General features: G+C 36.9%; 1 protein-coding gene across 1 annotated transcript in view; it reads right to left on the reverse strand.

Annotated features, from left to right (window-relative positions):
- Positions 1-7,020: 7,020 nt before the first annotated feature.
- LOC105392504 (G-protein coupled receptor dmsr-1) overlaps positions 7,021-24,123 on the reverse strand; it is a 32,390-nt gene continuing 15,287 nt past the window's right edge. The window contains exons 4-6 of the mRNA XM_038117691.2: positions 10,763-10,926; positions 8,179-8,251; positions 7,021-7,635 (exon numbers count right to left, since the gene is read on the reverse strand). Of these exons, the coding sequence (XP_037973619.1) occupies positions 8,234-8,251; positions 10,763-10,926 (182 nt within the window). The 3' untranslated portion in view covers positions 7,021-7,635; positions 8,179-8,233. The remainder of the gene's footprint in view (positions 7,636-8,178; positions 8,252-10,762; positions 10,927-24,123) is intronic.

Genomic DNA, 24,123 nt, shown 5'->3' on the forward strand with positions numbered 1-24,123 from the left:
CATCTTTTAACTACTCACTACTCAATGTGGAAGCTTATAATATATATATTTTATCTTTTATATATATATATACCTATATATTATTAATAATTTTTTTTTTTTGCACTCCTGGAGGAAAATCTATACTTGTGGCTAGTACTGTCAGCTGGGGTTCAGAAAGGAAAGATACAGTATCCAACAGTATCATATTGTGCAGTGCATATTTTGATGCAGAAATACATTCACGGGCAAAGAAAAAGTTTCAGTAAGAAAAGCACCAAATTACTCATAAGCGGAAAAGGCTAGCTTAATGATGCCGTATTTAATATTACACACATACATTACATTTAAAACCTTAGCAGAATATTACCAACTAAAAACGTTTTGATAAATTTCCTATAAAATGTTTTAAAAAATGTTGGTCATTTTGTGTTGGAATTTCGTAAGTGGAACTGTTTCTTTGTCCGTGAGTGTATATGATGTATACATAACTAAATATACCTATTTATATGTATTGCGAAAAAAATATTTTTATTTTATTAAAGATAAATTTAATACCGATAACTGTTAAAATTTCACCCTGCCGATTTGCTTTGAGCATAATCCTTTACTCGGTTGTTTTATCCTAATCATAATTCCTGACATGCTCCGCCGCAGGCTGCTCACGTGAAACCGAACACTCATTGTACAGTCAGCTAAAGAAATATATTAACATACCCAATATCCACCTCTAGTGCTTTATTTTGTAATATACCGAAGAATGATAGATGAGTGCTATACGTTTCAAATAAATATTCCGCATGTCTTTGAATTACGAGTATCTTTAAGGGGATCCCTAAAGCTAAAATGCTAAAGTCGGCTTGATATACTTGATTAGATTGGAAAAACGGTGGCTTCTATCACATTGATAAAAATATATTTTGTAGCAGAGGGTATACTGAACATGTTAGTTGCTTATAAATTGGTGCAGGATTATAATAAGTATGTTAAAAAAAATTGCAAACACACCATGTCTTTTGCCATTTTTTGACTTATTATGAAAAAACCCTCGAAATCAGAGGGCCCAGTTTCATGGAATCTTATATGTATGTGTAGGTAATTAAATTCTTAACAAAGTTACCTTAAAGAGTTGGATTTAATGGACCAGAAGTCAACTTTTTTTGCAAAAAACTAATAAATTCCGGTTTAAAAATGATGACACCGTGACAGATTTCAGATTTCTTCAGTCGTCGCCCTGGTGGCGGCCTGTTAGGAGCGATACCCACGCCATTTTATTTTTTATCAAATATTTCACAAAAACTGATTAAATCAACAAATTATGACTACAAGTATTATAATACATATGCATTTGCTATGGAAAGTTAATTTTCTAATCATTTTAGATGCAGAAAAGCCGAAAATTCTTAGAAAACATTTCGCCTTTTCGATTTGTTTACATTTTTTACTATAGAGTTACAGATGCATAGATAAAGGTAAACATTGCACATAATGACACTCATTAGATTCTCCGAATAAGAACTATACGGTCAATGCAGTATGCCAAAGCGCGAGCCTGTTTATATTCTGAGGGGTAATTTATTTTATTTTAACGGTTGTGTATGGTAGGTAAGCTACACAATATACAGGGTGTTGAAAAGTAAGTTCATAATTTGTTTTATTTGAAACCAAAAACCGTAGTTAATTAAAAATATATATATTTTAAGATGTGGTAGTCTGTACACTACAGGTTGTTAAAAATAAGTAAGTATTTTTAAAAATTGAAGATCTAAAATTTACATAATTTTTTAAATCTATTTAACAAGCTTTGCAAAAAAGCGGTTAAGTGCGACTGTATCTCGCCATGAAAAAAATGAAATGTTTACTGTAGCTATGAATTTTATGCGTTACAAGTGGAATAAAATACCGCATAATATTATGTACAACTATGTAAGAGCCTAGTTTTTAAAAAAAAACTCATAAGAAAATATTAAATACACAGGTTTTTTAACCCCTGAAGGAAATAGAGGGGTGTTATAAGTTTAAAGTAAGGGCTGAATTTTTTTTTTAAATTAGGGTGATAGGTAATGTATATTTTTAATGATTTTTTCAAATAGATAAATGTTATACCATTTTTAAATTGCCATAAAATTACCTATAGTTAAAGTTATAGAAAAGGGCAGGGCTACCAGTGCCCATTCGCCACTGCAACCTAAAAGATCTATAAATTATGACTCCCCATGCCGAGTCTCACTCTACAGGCCCAGGTCTTTTATAAACCTGATATTACCTATACAGGATGTTGCAAAAAGGGTATACTGTGCCGAAAGGGTTTGACTCAGGGGTTATTCTGAACAACTTTTGTTCTCCAAGTTTTGGAAATTCTCGAAAAATAAATTCGGTCTCTATAGTAAAAAGTCACGTGATCGAATAAGTTTCTATGTAAAAGGTTTTGTTACGTGAATTTTCAAAATTGTAGAAGAATAGTGGATCAGAATGGCACCTAAATCCACTTTTGGCTAAGCTTTATACCCTTTTTTCAATACCTTGTATAAAATATCGTCAGCGTCACCTTAGATCGTAATCATCGTAACTCCTCGTGACCAAATTTTAGAGGAGACAAAAATACTGTTTTATTTGTAGTTCTAGTTGGCATACTACCCACCTAAAGTTTTTTTTTAACTAGCCTAAAAATGATTTGTTTAGACAGTCTATCTTCCTGTTCAACCGCAGCCTGAGTGCCAGTGACTCAATGACTGAAAGGAGGCCATTAGTGCTCCTAAATAAATAAAGCAGGCCTGTAGATTATCTTTCAGTGTACCGACACATCTGATTGCTGTAAGAGCCTGATAAGCTCTTCGAACGAGTCATACCTCTGTGGTGGTACGGTTTCGACCTTTCGGAGAGTCAGTTTGGCATCCGAAATGCGGATTCGAATAGTGGGTACAATACTTTGCGTTCGTTCACTGTCGGAGCAGGATAAGAACCACGGGCGAGTTGTTGCGCTGGCTGTTTGCTTAAAAATAGTAACCGCGTTCAACTCTATCCCCTAGAGGGCGAACCTTTAGGGCGGCTCTTGTATACCATCACTTGTCTTCTTATCTGCAGAAAATTGACAGAGGTCATACGTGTCTAACAAGTACATTAAGGATGCGAAAAGAGAGGGTTTGTTTTCACTGAAGAAGTTCAGTTGCGGAGTTCCACAGCGGTAGGTCTTGGACCCCTCTGCTGTGGAACTTGGCATACAACGCGGTCCTGCAAATCAAGCTCGCAAACGGCGTTAGCACAGTGCATTTTTCTAATGTCACACAGGTCGTGAGGTAGGCTGAGAGCCTCCTTCGGGGATGACATCCCAATGATTCATTACGAAAAAATTGCTGCCGCTGTGCTCGCCATGCAGTGCATGGGCTACTTCCGAATCTGGGGGGCTGTTGCAAAGGAGTCCGTTGCCTCTATACGGTACGGGTTCCGTGCGATCTATGATCCTTCCGGGAGCACCTGTCTTGTCAAGTCGAAGAGAATGGCTCGTATTCGACGCAACCTGCAGTACTGGTGGGATTGGTTGGAGGACAGGACAGCAGGAAGCTGCAGCAGCCGTCATGCTGTGATTCGACGCATAGATGCAAAAAAAAGTTGAAAGTAACTTCATGTTAATAAAATATTAGATCTTAATTTAACAACATAACATTGCAAAAAAAAATTAACATTGTTGAGTATGTTATTGTAATTTACTAAAGTAGTAATAAAAACAAAGGCTTATTGCATAGTTTTCGTTCACGTTCGCCTACATCGCACGTTGTATATGAGAATAAAGGGTATAATTACTAAGTTTTCTTGTTTAAAAATCACGGTTTGGGGTTTAGAGGAAAACAAATGGTAAAATGCGGAATACAGTTTTTTTTTTCGAATAAAGAGGAAAACATGTGAATTCAAAAAACGTTTCTATTGACACCAAAGAGTACTTTTCGCCGAGAAAAGTGGAGTTACAATGTTTGCGATCTAAAGTGATGATAGAACTAGAACTTATTTTTTCAGTTCACCTGCTGTTGAGTGAAATCGTAATTAGGTAAATGACTCCTTGACATGAAAATAACTTTTTTTTTATAATCGTTATAACAAAACCGTTTTTTTTAATACAGCAATATTTGTAGGTGTACTTACAGTGAGCAAAAGAGCGCAGCAAGGTGTAAATTTTTTGGTTTTTAAGAAACAAAAATATTATTTCTATCATATCCCAAATACACATAAGTACTTAAAAAAAAATACACACTCTCGCCTTGTACTAATGTACTCCCTTGCGGGGGTACTTACATGTTATTATTTTTCTGGTGACCTCCCCATATCCCTTTGCCAGCTACGTAACCTTTTGTGACACCCTGTATATGCAGAGTTCTGCAAACTACTGTTCTGCTTTTGAAACACCAAAAAAAAACAGGTCGTCTAACTAAAAGGTCATGTGACCAAAAAAAAATTATATGAAGAAGCGTTTTTTTCATGAATATAAAAAATTACGTAGGATAAAAGTTTTTCAGAGTGACGCCTGAGTAACGCCCTTTCGGCTAACTATACTTTTTTTATTACACGGGGGCAGAGTTTAATACAACACCCTGAACTATTAAACTCTGATAATATTTTCGCGATTTTTTTACATTCTGATTTCATTTCCTGGCTTAGAAATAACATCAATAACATGCTGCACACGTAGGTTTCGGCATAGTATTAAACCCTTTTTGCAACAACCTGTATAAATATCGGCACGGGTACGACTTTATATATAATTAATTATTAAATATTAAAAATACTTTCAAATAAAAATAAATATTTTCGTATCACAAAACAATATTACTTACTTAGTATATTTTTAACAAAGTGGCATGTCTTCACTTTTATGTTTTCGAGTACTATGTTAAAATTTCATGTCATTGTCCGTAGAACGCCCCGCATACCTCAACCCCCCCTCACTAGATTTGACAGATTCTGATTTTCTTCCAGCTTTAGTGACAGCCTTAACCTGTGATTTTTACCATGGAAAATCTTCACGGGTATTGGATTACGTATGGCTTTTGTTGATTATACATAGCCTGAGTACTGGTAGTAATTTGGTTTACGAAAAAATAACGCATGCATATTTAAAAAAGCTGCGGTAGGTATTATATTAGAAACACTTTTCTTTTACTTGAAAAGAAAAATCTGTACTTACGTAGATCTGCCATTCTACTTCACACCAGGGTCGACAATCATCATCATCATCAGCCAATAATCATCCACTGCTGGACATAGGCCTCTCCCAAGGCCTCGCCACAACACTCGGTCCTCGGCCTTCCTCATCCAACCACTACTGGCTACCCGCCTAAGGTCGTCAGTCCAGCGGGCAGGGTCGACAATCATTACCTATACATATACCTGTATTTACGAGGCTCTGTTTCTGAAATTAGTCCAAAATTTCTTTCATAACCTCATTTAGGGAGCCCGCTTAAGAGTAAGAAGAGCTCCACAATATTCAACTGCACGTGTTTATTGGAAACTTATCTGTTAGCCTTTGTGAAACAGGCCGTCGTAAATACCTATTAGTAAAATAAACGAAGCCTTCAATCAAGAAACACCTAAATCGTTACCTGAGAGTTATCTACTGTTAAATTGGTTTGAGGTTTCGGTGAAAATACCGAATACAAATGAAAACTTCCCAGTCTCCAATTACTAAAAAGTTACCGACTTCTTAGTAATATTATGACTCCGTTGCAATGTGGTAGATATAGCTAGGCCTACCTACGTAATCAAAATAATTATCATCCAATAGAAATTATAATACATTTAAATAAATGAAATACTCGCGTAATTAAATGTATCGAATTTATGATGTTTAGTAAAAAAATAAATTTTAATTCTGAGCTTTATTCTGAAGTATTAATTTTACATTAAAAAGCTCACGTACGGAAACAAATTGATAAATAAATTATAAAGTTTTGCCGTTAAGTTAAAACGTGCCACGAGGATTTGAAACTGATTTTGAATTGTGTTTGGATAGGGAATTCGCGGGTTGAACAAAACAGGAACATTGAAAAAGTTTTAATTTGCAAGCTGACCGTACGTACTACTTAGCATAAATTCATCACAATTTAAGGGTCTTTAATAGCGTGCGGATTACATCAAGCATGCAGGAGTGCACGCTATTTTCCCGCATGCGTATTCCACGCATTACAATAAATAGTAAAGTTGTATGAGAATAGCACTTGCGGGCGACACGCGTGCGGGACAACCCCGCGTGCGTGATGAAATCCGCACGCTGTTAAAAACACCTTACAAATTGAAAAGTGTCACTAAATTGACTCTCAAGCGTATATAAGTACCTAGATTCTAAATAAAAACGTGTCTTTTGCCCACATTTGGGCCGAAACTTTCATACAGGATTTGATGAAGCCACTCGTCAAGTTGAATTGTGCCTAGTACTTTCATCCTGATTTAATAATATCGTTGTTTACCTATAATTCATATGTGAATACTCAATGATCCCAGTACCTACACAGGTATCGAGTGGTATGGCTTAAACTATTACACGATTTCGATTGAAATGTTCGCTGGAACTTCAATTCCAATTAATACTGCTATTTCAGTTCGGTACCGTCACAACATGTGTTTATTGAAAACGTAAAGGGGATCTTGCTCTTCAAACGTAAAAACTGAATGACTGAACGAATTCAGCATTTAACGAGAGTTTCGTATTCGTTAAAATTTATTTTTTCTTTCTACTAAAACTGACTTTTGCGTGTTATTAATTGGAATTGGTATCTATGTCAACAAGTCATTGATGTAGCTTTTTTACTTGATATCGGGGAAGTGAAAACAGTGGTTGTGTAAGTACTGGGTCGGGCCAGCACCCGGGGGGAGACCAGAAGTCGTAGAGTTATTTTTTTATGACATGGAAAACATCGACACCACAGAGATCCGCTTCAGGTATCTGCTAAACTTAATTACCACTGAATATCACAGTAGGTACACTTTAACCAAAAACTGATATACCTACGCCCCTACTTAATGTGTTGTAGGTAAGTAATTGAAAAAATTGCAAACTTTTACACATTCATTTATTTATCCAGTAGGTCTTCATCATGCCTTTCAAAATATTTGTGTAGGTACATTATCATCTATAATATCTATATAATTATTAGGTACCTACGATAAAGCTCATGAGAAATATAAAAAAACAAATTAAGTACAAATATTAGGCAAAATTATCCGTGTCTTAGATATTTCAATAAAAAATTACATGAAACTTGGACCCTAAAGAGTATGAAAACACTTACTTACTAACAAACTTATAAAAATATGTAGGTATATTACATTAATTTATGGTAAATTGAAAGTAGATCGATAATCTAATCTTAAATACTTTATCAACATTACCTAGATTCTGCGTTATGGCTCAATAAACGCAAAATCTAGGACTGAAAGGAAGTTTAGAAGTGCACACAGTATTTGTGTCGGTGTGGGATGTACTATACCAAAAAACGTCAATTTTAAGTTATTTAGTTAATTTTACAAACAAATGTGCTTACGTTAGACCTATTATTTACAGCTGGTACCCATTAATTAATTTCTTAAATATGGTACTTAAGTTTACAGACTACTATTTACAATATAAATACAGATCAGTAATTAAGAAATAGAGAGCACGTGCATTTTCTGAAACAATGCAAAAAAACAACAGTTATTTTAGTTCTAAGATCCGTTATAAAATATGGATTAATGATGTCCACACATATAGGTTTATTATATTTTACAGTGTGTATTTACATACTGAGTGTATAACAATTATAATTGTTCAGTGTCCACTCTCTCAGATCACAGTAATTTCAGTAGTTTTTATCCTTGAAAGTTCTGTGTATGGTAATAAAAAGAGTTGTTGAAACTTTAACCATATAAGTATTTCATGACTTGAGATATAACAATAATTGCGGCTAGACTGAACAGTTACTGAGTTACTGCAGCAGTTGAGGACTCTTGACAAAATAAGAAGTTTTGGAGAGATGTCATGCAATAGTTACGTTTAATGCAACGATAGACAGTCGTGTAGGTTACCAGGCAGCGCTCTGAAAATTCGCTCTCCAGACCGGGTTGCATGGCATTCGTTTAATGCACAATCTCAGGCACATCGACTTTTTTATCGCGAGTCATGATATATCTACGTAGATAAATTGCAGTGCAGTCGGGTCAGGACTATCTTACCGTCATGCTATATGATGCTCTCCTCGACCACCCGCAGTAGGGCGGGACTCTGTCGCTATAGCGGCCCGGTCACCTGTGCGTGATGGAAAACAATATTAATCCTCGTGTATTTCCCTTTAGACAAATGGTAATGTAATTTAATTAGTGGGGAAGTTATAGTTTTTGTTGTTGTAGAGGTTTAGGTGTATTCGTGTATGCGAATGTGATGCGCATGTTCGTATCTGATGGTGAATATAAATGACAATTTAAAGCTTTTAGATTATTTTTACACTTAGGTTACTTTGACGTTTAGTTTTGAATTAAGTGCGACATAAATAAGCGCCTAGATAGTTAGCAAATATTGAAGGTTTCATGAGTGAGTTAGCGCTGAGATGAATGGCTACTGATTGTACAGCTGGTGCATTTAATTCTGTGGTTGGTGCAACACTGAAACACAGTTCACATGGTCACAACTCACTTGTAAAACTTCATCCCAATACAGCAATAAATATATACCGCACGAATAACAATGAAAAGTTACAAAAATAACAAAAGTAGAGATTAAATTTCTATAAGAGCTTTTGATAGATTGTGTTGTTATATTTGGAAAAGCTTTTGTTGGCCGGATGAACAAGACGCTTTATATTTAACACAATCTAAAATAGAGTTTACTTTCGCGTAGCTCAAAGTGGGTTTGTAATAAAGCTTAAAATCCTAATTCGCGTAGTGTAAAGTGAACACGAAGCTATTTTAGAGGGAATTTGAAATAGACTTATAATGGATCGCGCACAATGATGGCGGGCCGCAGCGGGCGGGCGCAGTGCAACTATACATACACTCAAATCGCTTCAATAAATTTTAAATGAACTATAGCACGTTTTGAAAATGCGCAGCTGGGACATTTTTGGCACGCTGCGGCTCGGCACTAATATATGCGATCCTTTAGGCGGTCCGCCCACTGCAGCGCTCCCGTCGCGTAGCACGTTGGTTTTGTCGATGTATGCTAGAATACCTCAATTTATAAAGAAAAAACGCCTACGAAAACACATGCCGATGCGGCAAAGCGTTTGTGTAAACTACGCGACACTGGCCGCACAGTGCAGTTCGTGGACCTATTATTGTACAATACCACTAGAAGTCACTGTATACTGTATACCTAGTACCTATAGGAATTGCCTTCATTACTGATTCCATAACACAGACCTCTTAACCTTCATTTGTACCCATTCTTATCGCGACGAGCCGTGTGGTCACGTTTTATATTAGATACCTTTTGACTAGTTTAAATTCTTCCCTACAACCAGGCGTGGGTAATAAAAGCTTTACCTGTCATACGAGTAATGTCGAGATAGATATTTAAGACTGTCTTCAGAATATAATTATAAGATCTTATAATATTCAGTTCATGACATTTGAGAATAAAATTGCAAATCTTTGTTTCGTATTGTAATCAATTATTTAAATATCTCGGGTCCGTTTAATTTAAAGGCTCACATTTCAAAGCCCTAACTTAAATATTGGACTATTAAAAACTGACGAGGTTCGTTAAAATCAACTCTAATTAAAAGTAGTAAGTGAAAAATTAACTTTAAGTAAATTACTTTTTCTAACTGCATTGAAGTATGTACACAATATTCGAGGTGAACATCAAAATGACCTACGTACCTACTAGCGGTAATTCAGACTTACAACAACAGGATAATTTCTGTTTTTATTCTAGTTACATATTTACGGATCATAATAGTTTATTATATGAAGTGCAAGTGTTCTATCAAAAGCTTGGGTAAGCTTTAGCTAAGAGACAAAGTAAGACCATCAGCATTAATGTCTTCTACTCTGAGAGCAAAATGAAATGCTATGTCGTAGGTATTTCTGTGTTTTAGGTTAATGTGATAATGTGGCCATTTAGCATACAGTGCTGCACCAAATGTGGCCAGGTAAGTGTGGTAAGGTTTATTCTCTGGCTTCACTGCCAAAATCGAGTGGAGTAATCCCAGGAACTTTATACATTTTAAAGTATTTTAGTGCATATTCAACGCCGGTAACAAATTACGAACAATGTGCATTGTTAAGCTGAAATTATGAAGCTTGATTTACGGTTTGCTCAAGCGAGGAATTTCATTTAAATTTACTTAATAGATGATATTTCGATCTAGCTAAATTTAATATAGATTAGTCGTAACAACAAACATGATACTGAACTCACTTGTGTTGTCTTGTTCACAACGGATTTAAAATAAAATCACTTTCAAGAAGACATGTATTTTTTAATTATTTTATTAAAGTGAGAAATATCAAAGAAGCTACCTTCCAATACCAAGTAGTTACATAGAATGTAGAAGTTTAAGTAACTGCCGTTTCTGGCGGAAACTCTATAGTCCAGCAGGCTGGACCGCCCGCGTTCCCTGTCCACACATACATACCACTCCACTTGTACATATTATACAAAGATACCTGCGTGGTGGGCTCGAGCTTGGCGGCGCACTTGGCGGGCTCCGGGCCGGTCAGCAGGCGGCGCGCCAGCCGCGCGAACGTGTAGCGGACCGCGCGCGTTCCCTCTTCACACATACATACCACTCCACTAGCACATACTACACAAAGATACCTGCGTGGTGGGCTCGAGCTTGGCGGCGCACTTGGCGGGCTCCGGGCCGGTCAGCAGCCGGCGCGCCAGCCGCGCGAACGTGCAGCGGAACTGCCGGCTCATGCTGCAGTACAGCACGAAGTTCACGGAGGAGGTGAACAGCGCCAGCACGTCCATTAGGTCGCCTGGAGGGAATGGTGGTGGATTGAGTCGTTGGTTACTTGTTTAGAAGATGTAGGAGTTTAAATTATACCTACGTGGTGGACATACAAAAAAGCTCGAGATGCCTACATAGAGTTCTGTATTGGAGTAATTTTTTGTAGCCACTTTTACAATAATGATACTTTACATACTTTTCTGGAGGGCTCTTTTATCAATATAATTCCCGTCAAATGGTTAAACAGACCAAAATTTTATGTACTCGTCTTTTTTTAATTGACGATTCTATGTTCCATAATGAAAGTTGCTGAGTATATTCGATAATATTTCACCTTATGGGACGCCCTAACTATGACAAATGCACAGATAAAATTTCACCCTATTTACACTACACTACATTCACCAACGTATCAAAACATCCTCGATATTTGGGTGCAGACGGTATATATATAGGTTATGATACAAAGCACTACACGTAGCGCTTGGGCGCCCCTATCTGCTGTCCACACGCCACACGCCACATTCTCGTAACATTGCACACTGCAGTGCACTGAAAGCACTCGGGGTCACTGTAGCTTACGACAAATAAACGAACGAGAGCTTTTAAGCAATCAGTAAGCTTACTTCTACGAGATAGACTTGTGGGTACCGCAGTCCTACTCTGAAGCTAAGGAAACATTTAGTTCAGAAGCATTGGTGTACTGTCTACGACTCTGTCTCCTTGTTTTAACGTACCAATTACGTGATGATAACCTTAAGCACTACCAATCACTTTTTCAACATCACCAAAGGTTAACTGGTAGAAAATGCTGCTAGCATTAAGTTCGCCTTTGTACCAATTTACTTTGTGCAATAAAGAATTTAATAATAATAATAATAACTGACGATCGTCTTTTTTCCTAAGCTGTAGTGCCCCCAGAAGTAAATGGAAGCATTCAAAATTCACACAATGTAGACCGAGATGTTGTGACATCACGACACAATACTCAACATTGGAGTATAGAATGGTTAAGTAAGAAGTGCTAAGTTTAGTAAAACCGATTATAAAATTCGAATATACAGTAAATTACTGTGTAAATCTAAACCAAAATACCGTAGATAACAAAAAATATAATAATAATAATTATGAATTCGAAAACCATGAATACCCAGCTAATCTTTGTAATACTGAAAAGATATCAGTTCGGCGAAAAATACTTTAATAGTATGGCTTCAGTTATCAGGAGGAAGCTCTAAACTCTCTAAAGCGCTGTCGTAATACGATCGTCGCAAACCTTAGTGGAAGAATATTGGCTCAAATACCTACCTTCTATCCCAATGTTTTCATTGGAAGGCAATATTTATTAACGGAACCGATTTGTTAGTTTTTCACTCAGCACTTGAAGCCCAGTAAATAAATGGCAAATAGAGAGCACGATACACGTCATCGTTATAGCCAATGGGTGTCCTCATATTACACTCACGGGCAATGAAAAGGTTCCACTGAGAAAACCACCAAATTACCTACTCCTAAACGGAAAAGGCTAGCTTAATAACGCCTTCTGCAACATTAAAGTACATTTAGAGCATCAGGATACTACCAACTAAAACAATAATATGTTGTTAAAATTTAAAATGAAATCGTTGAAAAAATAGGAGTTTATTGGTGTCGGAATTTTGTGAGTAGTGAGAGGAACTTTTTCATTGCCCGTGAGTGTACTGTGGACTAAGAACTCTCTCAAGAAGCATAAGGGTGTCTTTCCACCAAAGATATTCTATGCAGCTACGAGTATGGTGCGATGATTTGGAAGAAATCCGTCCCCACCAGTGCTATGCTATGTGGACCAATGTATATGATTGGTGGATATCAAATACATCCATAGCAACATATCGCTAAGTATCTGTCTGTGGGAAAGTACCCTAACACCAAGACAGAAAGCCCCGCTAAAAGGTCAACACTATAAAGCACAGACGGTAGTTGCGATGGAAATAGAATGGGTTTCCGTTCATAATATTTTTGTAATCGTGACTGTGCTGTAAGAGTTAGCTATTAGGGACTAAATTATACAATTCTAATCGCTTGAACCTGAATCTTTTAGTATTCATACCTGCCATTATAATAAATGTAGTTCTTTCTTTTATCCACGAGTCAAATTGGTGGATTCGTAAATTATCCCCTTCAGGTCTCAAGGTCAGTTAGAACTTAAAATAAATTAGGCGTATTTTACTGATGATATCTGATTTTCTTGATGTTAAAGTGGATAAACCTCAAATCAGATTTACGTACATTTTATACCTTATGATAATTAATACTTATGTAACGTGCTCGATTGTCTATAAATAAACGTAAGTTACATAAATGAATCCACATAATTATTATTGATACCTATTGTGCCTTTTACCTTTAAGATAATCATAATGCGAATAAAAATACGCTTCACGTTTGAAATGTGATACGGACAATTACTGAAACGCAACCTTAATTATTAATGGCCCCAAGTAAAAAAAGTTATTCAGATATCTAACAATATTTTCATTTCAGAGATACGCCTTTTTCATGTTTAACGGCAGCAAAAATGCCAGTCTGTCTTTTTGTCGAGACAAGTTTATTTTGCTTCACAAATGTTCCGCTGGTACGTAAACTTTTAGAGGGTCTCTTAGCGTTACATCATTCGCTTCAACTGCAGAATTTCTTGAACTGAGAATCCAGATAACGTCGGTAAAATGTGTACCTAAGTGCAGTTTGAGACATTCTAAGCGTAACACCCTGAACTTTATTTCATTCCGAATTCGTGTACTTGGTAGAGTAAATTTTAAACTGCTTGCGCTGCATTTAAGATGGCGCTGAACAAGACGCCTTCCAGACGTTGCACTCGTGGAATGTGGAGTCTCAAGACTAAGCTAAATTTGGTGCGCAAATGCAACAAAGCCGTAATCTCGGCTTGAGACCCGCAATTATGTGTCAAGTCTGTTGTCACAGAGCTCATGCAGACTCCTCTACTCAGATATTCAAATTCTGTTTGCGAGGCAGGTGGCGATTCTCATGAAGTTTCACATTGATAGCGACATGGACATCATCTTATCTGCCTTACTATAAAAATAACTTGGTTATAGCATAAATCCCATGGCCTTAAAAACTTGTTTATTACCTCGTAAAGTGCCTAATCTTCAATCGTCAATATTTCCGTTACTTTCCCTTCATGTGGCCTCACTATGGGTCTCTCTACTGTTCTATAAGTTATTCACCTATACATATGTAAGTATAAACTTAATATCAGGTAGCTCACCAATCGAACACTAAGTAGTATCAGTAAAAGTAATATCTGTGTACTATTAACATCCTACGCACCAACATGGTCGCTCTAAGTCTAATCAAAGTTGATGATTGCGGGAAACATGAACTTGTAGAGACAGACAAGCATGTTCGTATCAACTAAAGTTAAAGTAAATATGAGTAGGTAATCCTCGCTTCATATCAAACATAATAATTTAATAATATAGTGAATTCTACTGTCAGCACATAAATAAACTTATTTTTAGCCAATTTTAGCTCTTGAAATTTCAGCACTTATTACGTATTTCCCTGGAAATTTCTCAAAATTATTTCTAATGTCTAATCTATGTTTAAGTGTCGTATTTTAACCGTCCCTATTTGTAACCTAAATAAATTCGTCAACAGAAGTTGTAGGCTTCGTTTGTAATTAAAACAATAAGTTCTCTCTGAGTAAAACAATATTGGGCACACAATTTACATCAGATTTCCTTTACGGAAAACTCGGTTTAACTTTTCAAAGCTTATAAGCATTTAGAGCTGATTTAGAGAGAAACTTGTTGTTATATTTTCATAATGAAAAAAATTATGTAATTCTACTTATTATTATCATATATACATGTCCAGTAGGATCGTTTCCATGACATGGAAAGAATGGAATTAATTTTAACCTTTACCAGGATTATTTCACGCGAAGATATCAGAAACGTTTTTTTAATACGCGACGCTCACTCTTATACAATGTGAATAAAGTCTATGATTGGCCATTGATATAATTATCATCTTTAAATATCAAAATTATAAAAAGGCTTTAGTAGATATTGTATAAAAGACATAGACATAGACTACAACTAATAATCGCATTAGTTCTACTGACATGTTTTATTAACGTATCCTCAAACCTCTCGTATTACCTACCTATGTTTTGTGGTCTAAATGAAAAATACCAGTTTAGAACTTTGAATTGAACGCGTCGTATAAGGAATGAGAGTGAGCCTTCAATTTGGGTGAATTATTATATTATTATTAAAAGCGTATCTTTAAAAAAACTACGATATTTTCTGTTATCTGACTTGTCACTTATTTAAGTACTAACCAACCAACTGACCGAAATTCCGATAGCATCCAAAAGGTATTATGAATTTTCCTTTCAATCTGATGTAAGTAAATTTGTAATTTCATTTGGTATCTCTATTCTATTCTATTCTATTCTCTGTGGGGGTGAAAGAACCTGCACCTGGCTCTCTAGAGTGGAACCTTTGTGCATCAAGGTCTAAGCTGCCTTCCTAAGCTTGGACCATTTCCCACCACGCTAGTCCACTGCGGGTTGGTGGGTTCACATATCTAGATGTGCTAGATCTAGATATGCAGGTTTCCTCACGATGTTTTCCTTCACCGTAAGAGCGATGGTATAAATTGTACTACTTAAGTTAAAAGAACTCATTGGTAGGGTAACGTAACGTACCTAGGGACATTTTCGACTACCCCAACTTTGAATGAAGCTATCGCAGCGTACAACTAAGATATTAATGTGAAATTTTCTTTATTCGGTACGATATATAATCTATTATCACTAGTATTTGTGCTAAAGCTTTAGTGTGGCCAGATTTTATTAAATTAAGATAAAAGTAAAAATGCTTGTTTTGACCCAAGGTACGTTACACGTTTGTACCTTGGGACACTGTTTCCTATAGCTTTGTACTATGGAAAATGCAAACTTCTAAATAACGCCTTATATCTCTGTTCTTATTGATTTACTGCATCTCTCTTCTGTCTAGTTTCACTCTGGCACTAATAAGAACAGAGATATAAGGCGTTATTTAGATGTTTGCATTTTCCATAGTACAAAGCCATAGAAAACAGTGTCCCAAGGTACAAATTTAATCGTGTCCCAAGGTACAAAAAAGCAATATTTAACCAAAATTTAAATATCTTTATTTTTAATTTATAGGAATCTTTCAGATAATTGCCATGTCATAAAATTAAATAACTGAAAAGTTATACGTGACATCCATGTCTTTATTTTGAGCATGCCTCAATGAGATAAAGCAACACAAAAAACTATACAAAAGCTACTTTTGACTCCAAAAAACTTCATATTGTCTTCACCACACACTCGATGCTGGTATGATCACGAGACTCACTAGTTTTGCCAAGCGAGTAAAATACTATGCCTAGGGTAGAATTTTAATGTGTTTATTTAGCCGGTTTTTAAAATACAATCAATGTCCCGAGGTACAAGCGTCCCAAGGTACGTTACGTTACCCTACATGTCAGCGCCGGGATTCGAACCCGCATCTCTTGATTGAGAAGCGGGCGCTCACCCGACTGAGCTACCACCGCTCAAGGTTGCTCATATGGTATCTCATTCAAACTTTTAAGTCAGGTTTGAGAACTCCCGGACCTATATTTTTGTATAACAGCTTCTTTGTAGTATTGAAATGTTTGTTTTTAAACACCCGGTCACATTGGGCGCAGAATAGTTGACCGGAGTCGTTGTATGTATACGTATAGGAGGGCTTTTGGCGAGATTTTCGTATTTGTCGTTTCGCTTCCAGGTCATTAAGTCGGGTCTCTTCGTAATTCTCTAGACCTTTCCGGACTGCGGAACGCCATTCTGGCCTTACTTGTGCGAGCTCCTCCCAACGATTCGGTGGTATGCTGCAGGCGTTTAGGTGGCGTTTTAGGACGTCTTTGTATCTAAGGTATTGTCCGCCATGGTTCCGTTTCCCGCGGGTAAGTTCGGAGTAGAACACAGTTTTCGGCAGCCTCAAGTCATTCATTCGCGATACATGTCCACACCATCTTAGCTGACTCCTCATTATTTGGGCTTCTATGCCAGTCATATTTGAGCGCCTCAGTACTTCGGTATTTGGTACACGATCTTGCCACTTGTTGCGTAGAATGGAACGCAAACATCTCATGTGGAATGAGTCCAGTTTTCTGATATCTGGTTTGTAAACGCACCAGGTTTCTGCAGCATAGAGTAAGACTGGTAGTACCAGAGCCTTATAAACGGATAGTTTTGTCTGCAGTTTTAGATCGTGTGATTTCCACACTCTGTTGTTCAGTTTCCCGAATGTTGCAGCTGCTCTTGCTATTCGGGTAGGTATTTCTGATGCGAGGCTGTTATCGCTTCTTATTTGGGTCCCAAGGTATTTGAAAGTTGATACTTCTTCGAGACCTTCACCGTTTAGTACAATATGAGAGCGGTCAGCGTCAAGTCCTCTCGGGGGTTGTTTGAGTACTTGAGTCTTGGATATACTTATAACTAAGCCAAATTTACAGCAGCTGGTATGTACAGCGTCCATGTAGTGTTGAAGTGATTCAATGGAGTCTGCCATAATGCATAGGTCATCCGCATAGAGAATATCCAGTATTGAGATCTTATTTACTTTGGTCTTTGCCCGAAAGCGTGTAAGATCAAAGATACTCTTGTCCGTTCTGACACTGATGGTGATATGTCCACTGCATTTCTTGAGCGCGTCAGTCATTACGCAAGAAAAGTAAATGGCAAATAGCGTGGATGCCAGAACACATCCCTGTTTAACCCCACTAGTGACAGGAAAAGGTTCGGAGTATTCATTATCATGCTGAACTTTTGCATACATGTCCGTGTGGAACTGTTTGATGAGGTTAGTAAACTTCTCAGGACACCCCGCTTTCTTGAGTACAGTCCAAAGAGCATGACGTGGCACACGGTCGAAGGCTTTTTCTAAATCGACAAAGCACATATATAGGGGACGATTCTGTTCTAAACTTTTTTCTTGTATTTGTTTTACAACAAATATGGCATCTACAGTTCCCCTATATGGACGGAAGCCACACTGTGTCTCTGGTAATATCTGTTCAGCGATTTTACTCAAACGGGTATTTATAATATGCGCAAGAATTTTGCCAGCAGTAGACAGCAGTGCAATACCCCTGTAAGAGCCGCAGTCAGACAATTGTCCCTTTCCCTTGTAAAGCTTACACAAAGAGGCATCCTTCCAGTCCTGTGGTATGGTCTCAGACTCCCAGATCTTTAATATGAGCTCAAACAGTTTGTTCTTGATGTTTGGTCCGCCATATTTGTACACTTCAGATGGTAGGTTGTCAGCTCTTGGCGTTTTCCCGTTTTTAAGTCGCTTTGTCGCCGAGATAAACTCCTCAAAGGTTGGAGGTTCAGCAAGTTCATCAATCACGGCTTCATTCGCAATACCATCCACATATGATAGGTCAACAGTCTGTGCGCACGGATTCAGTACTTCGTTAAAGTGTTCCGCCCATCGGGCAAGTATATCACTTTTCTCAGTGAGTCGAAGTTCCCTATCCCGCGAGTATATTGGGGATGTCTTCTTAGATCTTGGGCCAAAAACAGTCTGGATGGCCTCATAGAATTTGCCAATCTGATTGGTATCTGCAAGTCTCTGCAGTTCATTTGCCTTCTTCAACCACCATTGATCTTTAAGCTCACGTACTTTAGATCTTAGTTCATATTGGGCTGTTTTACGTTCAGTAGCATTTGACGGGTGGTTTAGTGTGCGTCTGTAGTTCTCCACAAGTTTTCGGATATCCGCGTCTGAATCATCAAACCAGTCTTGGTTCTTCTTTGGCGGTTTTTCGATTGTTTGTGAAGCACTCTCCTGAAGGTTCTTGGCAAAAGAGCTCCACGCTTCATTAATAGTAGCACAGTCTATGTTTTTCATCTTCGCACCGAAATTTTCATCCAGATTACGTTGGGTGTCTGTAGAGTTCACCAGCTTGGAGAAGTTCAATCTAGCGGGTCTTTTATGATCTGCTCTCCGTGAAGTTTTGTTTATTAACCGCATCTTAGATCTTATTAAGCGGTGATCAGTCCAGCCCTGTGCACCTCGCATAGCCCTGGTAATTAGCACATCTTTTAGGTCATTTGTGTTTAAAAACAAGTTCGGATTCTCCAGCCACATCAGAGCACATGCGAGAAGATAGACAGGGTCGCTGTCGTCGGATACGACGAGGAGGCCATCATCATCATCATCAGTATTGAAATAAAAAATCTGAATTACTCAGTATTTGCACATTTTTTTGTACAAAAAAGTAACAAGTTTTTGTAATGTGAAAGAATTACACATTGGGCCTATTTTTATCATAACTGAAACACATCATGCTAAATGCTATCATGTTAAATACCGTTTTAAACAACCGTTTAACTTATGGTGGCGTGGGTGCTTGTACGTAACTTTATATTTTCCAAACTTATAACTGATCTTATCTGGGTATATTCGATAAAAAAATGTTTAGCTGTTCATTTATATAATGTGCTGGGTTATTTTATTGGCTCGTTTTATAAAGTATGTACCTACTAGACGACCGAATGGCGTAGTGGTTAGTGACCCTGACTACTGAGCCGAAGGTCCCGGGTTCGATTCCCGGCTGGGACAGATATTCGTTTAAACACAGATATTGGTTCTCGGGTCTTGGATGTGCCCGTAAAATGGCAATAGGCCCGCCCCCCATTTACATTGGGACTAACAGAACACTCTGGCGAAAAGTGGGTGCAGCAATGCCCCTCTGCCTACCCCGCAAGGGAGTACATTAGTACAAAGCGTGATTGTGTGTGTGTGTGTGTGTGTACCTACAGGTACTGACATTAAGCTGAGTACACACTGTAAAACACAAATTCCAACAACGTTCACTGGCATGACATTCGTCCAACCGCCCAGGCTCATTCATTGGCTATCGTTATGGTGAATTAGGCAGTAACATTATGTTAAATTAATTAATTTATCTAAGTACCTCTGTCCTATGCTTATCTTAAGTGCGTTAACAACGCCGTAATAGTACCGAAAAATTTGTCTTCTTTTATTTTACTTTTATTATAATGTAACCGTACTTAAGTAGTGAGCGTGTAACTTTTGAATACTTTTCACGAAATTTATAACAATGTTTTTATCAACTCAGAAAAGTGGCATTTGAATTATAGTCCATCCGGTTCGAAGCTATATACACTTGTCCAAAATTAATAATGCACATGCAGATCTTCACACACGAATCATTAAATCGTTAGAGCCTTATTAAAACATTTCCATATTGCACCTTGTTCGAAAGAAATAGGAGTCAATATCATGTGTCACATAATCGAAAACAACCGATCTGTCAAAGATTTCTATGCGCATTATCAATTTTGGAGCACTGTACGTGTTGTGGCCACAGACATCCATTTTGCGGGTTTGTGACTAACTCAACTCTTTATATAGGCACGTGGGTGGTTCATCAGAATAATTTCTAGAAGGTATCTAAGGTAAGGTGCGTATAAAATGATTTGGCGCAGGCGCGTGGGACCTTCTCAAATGGGAGTAATTTTCTCTCTTGTGATTCAAATATCGAAATGGTGTGCAAAATATTTTAAAGAATTTCGTTTGTTAATGAGGTAAACATTTTGTACGTACCTACAGTCATAATATTCAGTAGCGAGATGCCGACTTTTTCTAAAGAGCTTAATTTTAGTAGCATAATGCTAAACCAAAGTACAGTCCATTACAAATATATTGGCTTCGATCTTATAAAAAGATATATATACAGGTTCTTGCAAATGTATAGTAATACCATCTATACATATATCTATATACTGATTACCTAATATACAGGATGTTGCAAACGACCCCCTGAGCATACACTAAAAATAATATATTATTAGACTACGTCCTGAGTTACCCAATTTGCAACAGCCTGTATAAACTCGTGTCTTCAGGGATGTTGGTTCGAAGGTATTTTCTCAAAGGCTTTTATGTACCTTTTACATTTTTACGGCCCGCCTAAATACCCTTCAAAATGCCTTCGTACTTGAACACAAAAATGCCGATCATGAAATATCGTATCGGTGAATAATTTAAAAAGGTAAGTAAGTATACCTCTACTTAATTCTTCAACGTATAAAATAATTAATTTCTTTGTTTAGAAGGAGGCCTTTTCTTGCCAATCAGTGGGAAACTAAATAGGCTACATAAATAAGTGTTTATGATCGAACTTGTAATTTTTTTAGCCGGATTAAACCGTTGACTCTTTTCTATTTTCGACTAAGTTACCTACATGTAGGTAATTTTAAGTAAAAAAATATTATACAACTCGGCACACTCGACCTAAAAAACTAAATTACAGTTGGTTAAAGTTTTTCATTTGATTAAACCGAAATGGAATCGCAAAACCACAAGTTAAACGCGCATGTGTGCAGCAAACTTTATTAATGTGACCTATATTTTAGTTTTCCCGGCATTCCAGGGAGATGCATTTCCCAGGTAAGTAATACAAATCGTTTACTGTGAATCAAGTACTGCATACCAAGTGAGTTACAAAACAAGCCTATTCACCTCGATGGTTAGCTTGTTAGTAAAATATGGTAAATTCAGCTGCCTATTATAATAAAATCCTTACTAATATTATAAATGCGAAAGTAACTGTGTCTGTCTGTCTGTCTGTCTGTCTGTCTGTCTGTCTGTCTGTTACTCTTTCACGCCAAAACTACTGAACGGATTTGGATGAAATTTGGTATACATATGGTCTAGACCCTGAGAAAGAACATAGGCTAATTTTTATCCCGGAATTCCCACGGGAAAACTTTTTAAGGCGAAGCGAAGCTAGCGGGCAACAGCTAGTTCAATATAATTTTTATGCATCACGTACATACTAGCTCCTATAGACATTGGCGGTCTGTTATTCTATCTAGGTATATTTGACTGTCAAATTATGTCTTGATAATTATGATAACATAATTTATGTGCAAGTCAATTAAATACCTCCGTCGTCGTATTGTATAATCTCGGTATAATCTGAGGCCGCCATGGCAGAAGTTGTACTGACCTCTATGGATCAATCAACCCGGGTACATTGCATATTTATGGATACCCTACCACTAAAAGCCTGCCTAGGGTCTCTTGGAGGGTCAAAGCAAGTTGTAGTTTGGCACTGTGGCGACAGATGGCGGACAAATTAGCAACTCTGTAATCCTATTTGACGCATAATTAAATGGAAAAGCTCACAAATATAAATTAATTCGTAGAAACAATTACGAAAATACGAAGTGTCTTTATTATTATTTACTCGGAAACTTTTTCAATAACGTTGCAGAAAGTAAATATGGTAATAATCAGAAAGCTACAAAACCTTATCTTAAGTTTGAATAACTGGGTGCTTTGATCCATCGACCAATGTGTAAAAGTATGGTAATGAGGGTCTCCGAATCGTTTTAACATATTTCCTGTAGGCCTCATCACGTAGAAAATTTTACATTATAAATAATTAATCAGGTGCCATTATTATGTAATTTCCAGAAATATGCGATTGGTGAAGATATGAATACAAAAATTGGATTATACCTAAATTGTATCTGTAAGCAACAGTTCACAACTATTTTATTGACCCGCGGCGGAAAAGAAAGGTTTTATAGGTGCCTGTACTGCCTGTGTAGGTATGTAACTGTCTGTAGTAGCGTAGCTACCAAACGGCTGAACCGATTTTCATTTAGTTTTTTTCGGATCACAATTCAAATCGAAAAGTTATGCTCCTATTCATATACCATTTGTAGATTAGGTAAGTACCTACATAGATAGTTTACCACCAGTACTCGTTCTATCAAAACATTCTTAAATAAACATGAAACACAGCATCAAATCCCTAATTACCAGTAGTATTCTAGAAAAAACTGTAGAGTAACAAAATGCTATCTTAAAGGATAGCATGTTAGTATTTTTTCAAAAGAAATTAGCGAACAGCGCAACAACCACTTAGGAAAACTGTGGGTTTTAGAAAAACGCGTAGCATTTGTCTTTGTTCGCCGCGCCGCTCGCTGCCTGCAATTAACTGCAGCGCAAAGACTTTGTGTTTTATAAAACTGTATTCTGCTAGATACTAGTTAAATTTTGTAAAAAAATACATAGTTATCCCACTAGCTAAAGTGGGAACAAACGTGCTGCCACATTGAAGTCAAATATTGGTCGACCGTCGAGTTGGGTGAACCGTTTGATTTCGTTTTAATTTACTTGCTGTACTTAGTTACCTTAATTAATTCACACATTTTAACACTTTGATAGCCGATCATGGATCAGATAAGTGACAAATAATAGGTATGGCAATGAATACAAAGCGTTGGCTGTCAAAGAGTTAACATAATTAATTAATAACTGCATTACCTCTCCTGCACAGTCTCTAGACAGCGTTTAGCATAAGTTATGATACTTATGGGCCGTCTCCACAGGCGAGGAAATCTACAGAACGGGTTTTGCTATTTATGAAAACGAAAAAAGTTTACGTTTTCTCCGGTCATCTGCATACATTATCAGTCAAAAGTAGCATGATAGTTTCCGCTAGAGGCGCCACTTGTATGCGTGAAAACGCAAACCTTTACCATTTATAGTTTCCGGAAATATAACAAACCTATACTAGACCTGCTGAAGCAATGAAACCATTGATTTTAGTTGTAGTTTATGTGTAATATATTTTTTTGATTAAAAAGACCCACTAAGATTGTTTCTCATTTATGACAAGTGTAAAGAAATGCAGTATACATGAGTATACATTAGCATTTTCTACAGTATTTTAAAAGTAAGCATCCATAGAGTAGAAAATAGAAACGATGAAAAACTTCCTACATGATATTTATTTCAATGGTTCTCTATCCAAGTCTCAACTTTTTCAGCCGTGATTTTGACTCGACAAGAGTCTGGTTCAATTTTTTATTCAATTTTCCACGAATAGTTAGGTATTTTTTACTAAAGGACAAACAAAGTTTTCAAGTTTTCAACTTTCTTTCAATTCTGCAAACTTTTTTAATCAACTTCCTGTTCCTAGCCTGACTGTCATCCTGCCTAACTATCACTATCACCAGTATAAATTGATCTAGCTTAACTTACTGTACCAGGTAACCAGCCTGTTTCCAAGTAGTTAAAAGTTTATAGTTATAGTTTCAATGCAGAATCTTTCTGAAGTCCAATTAAAGCCCTAACTTTTACTGGTACAC

The sequence above is a fragment of the Plutella xylostella genome, chromosome 10 (assembly GCF_932276165.1).
Source record: "Plutella xylostella chromosome 10, ilPluXylo3.1, whole genome shotgun sequence".
NCBI lineage: Eukaryota > Metazoa > Arthropoda > Insecta > Lepidoptera > Plutellidae > Plutella > Plutella xylostella.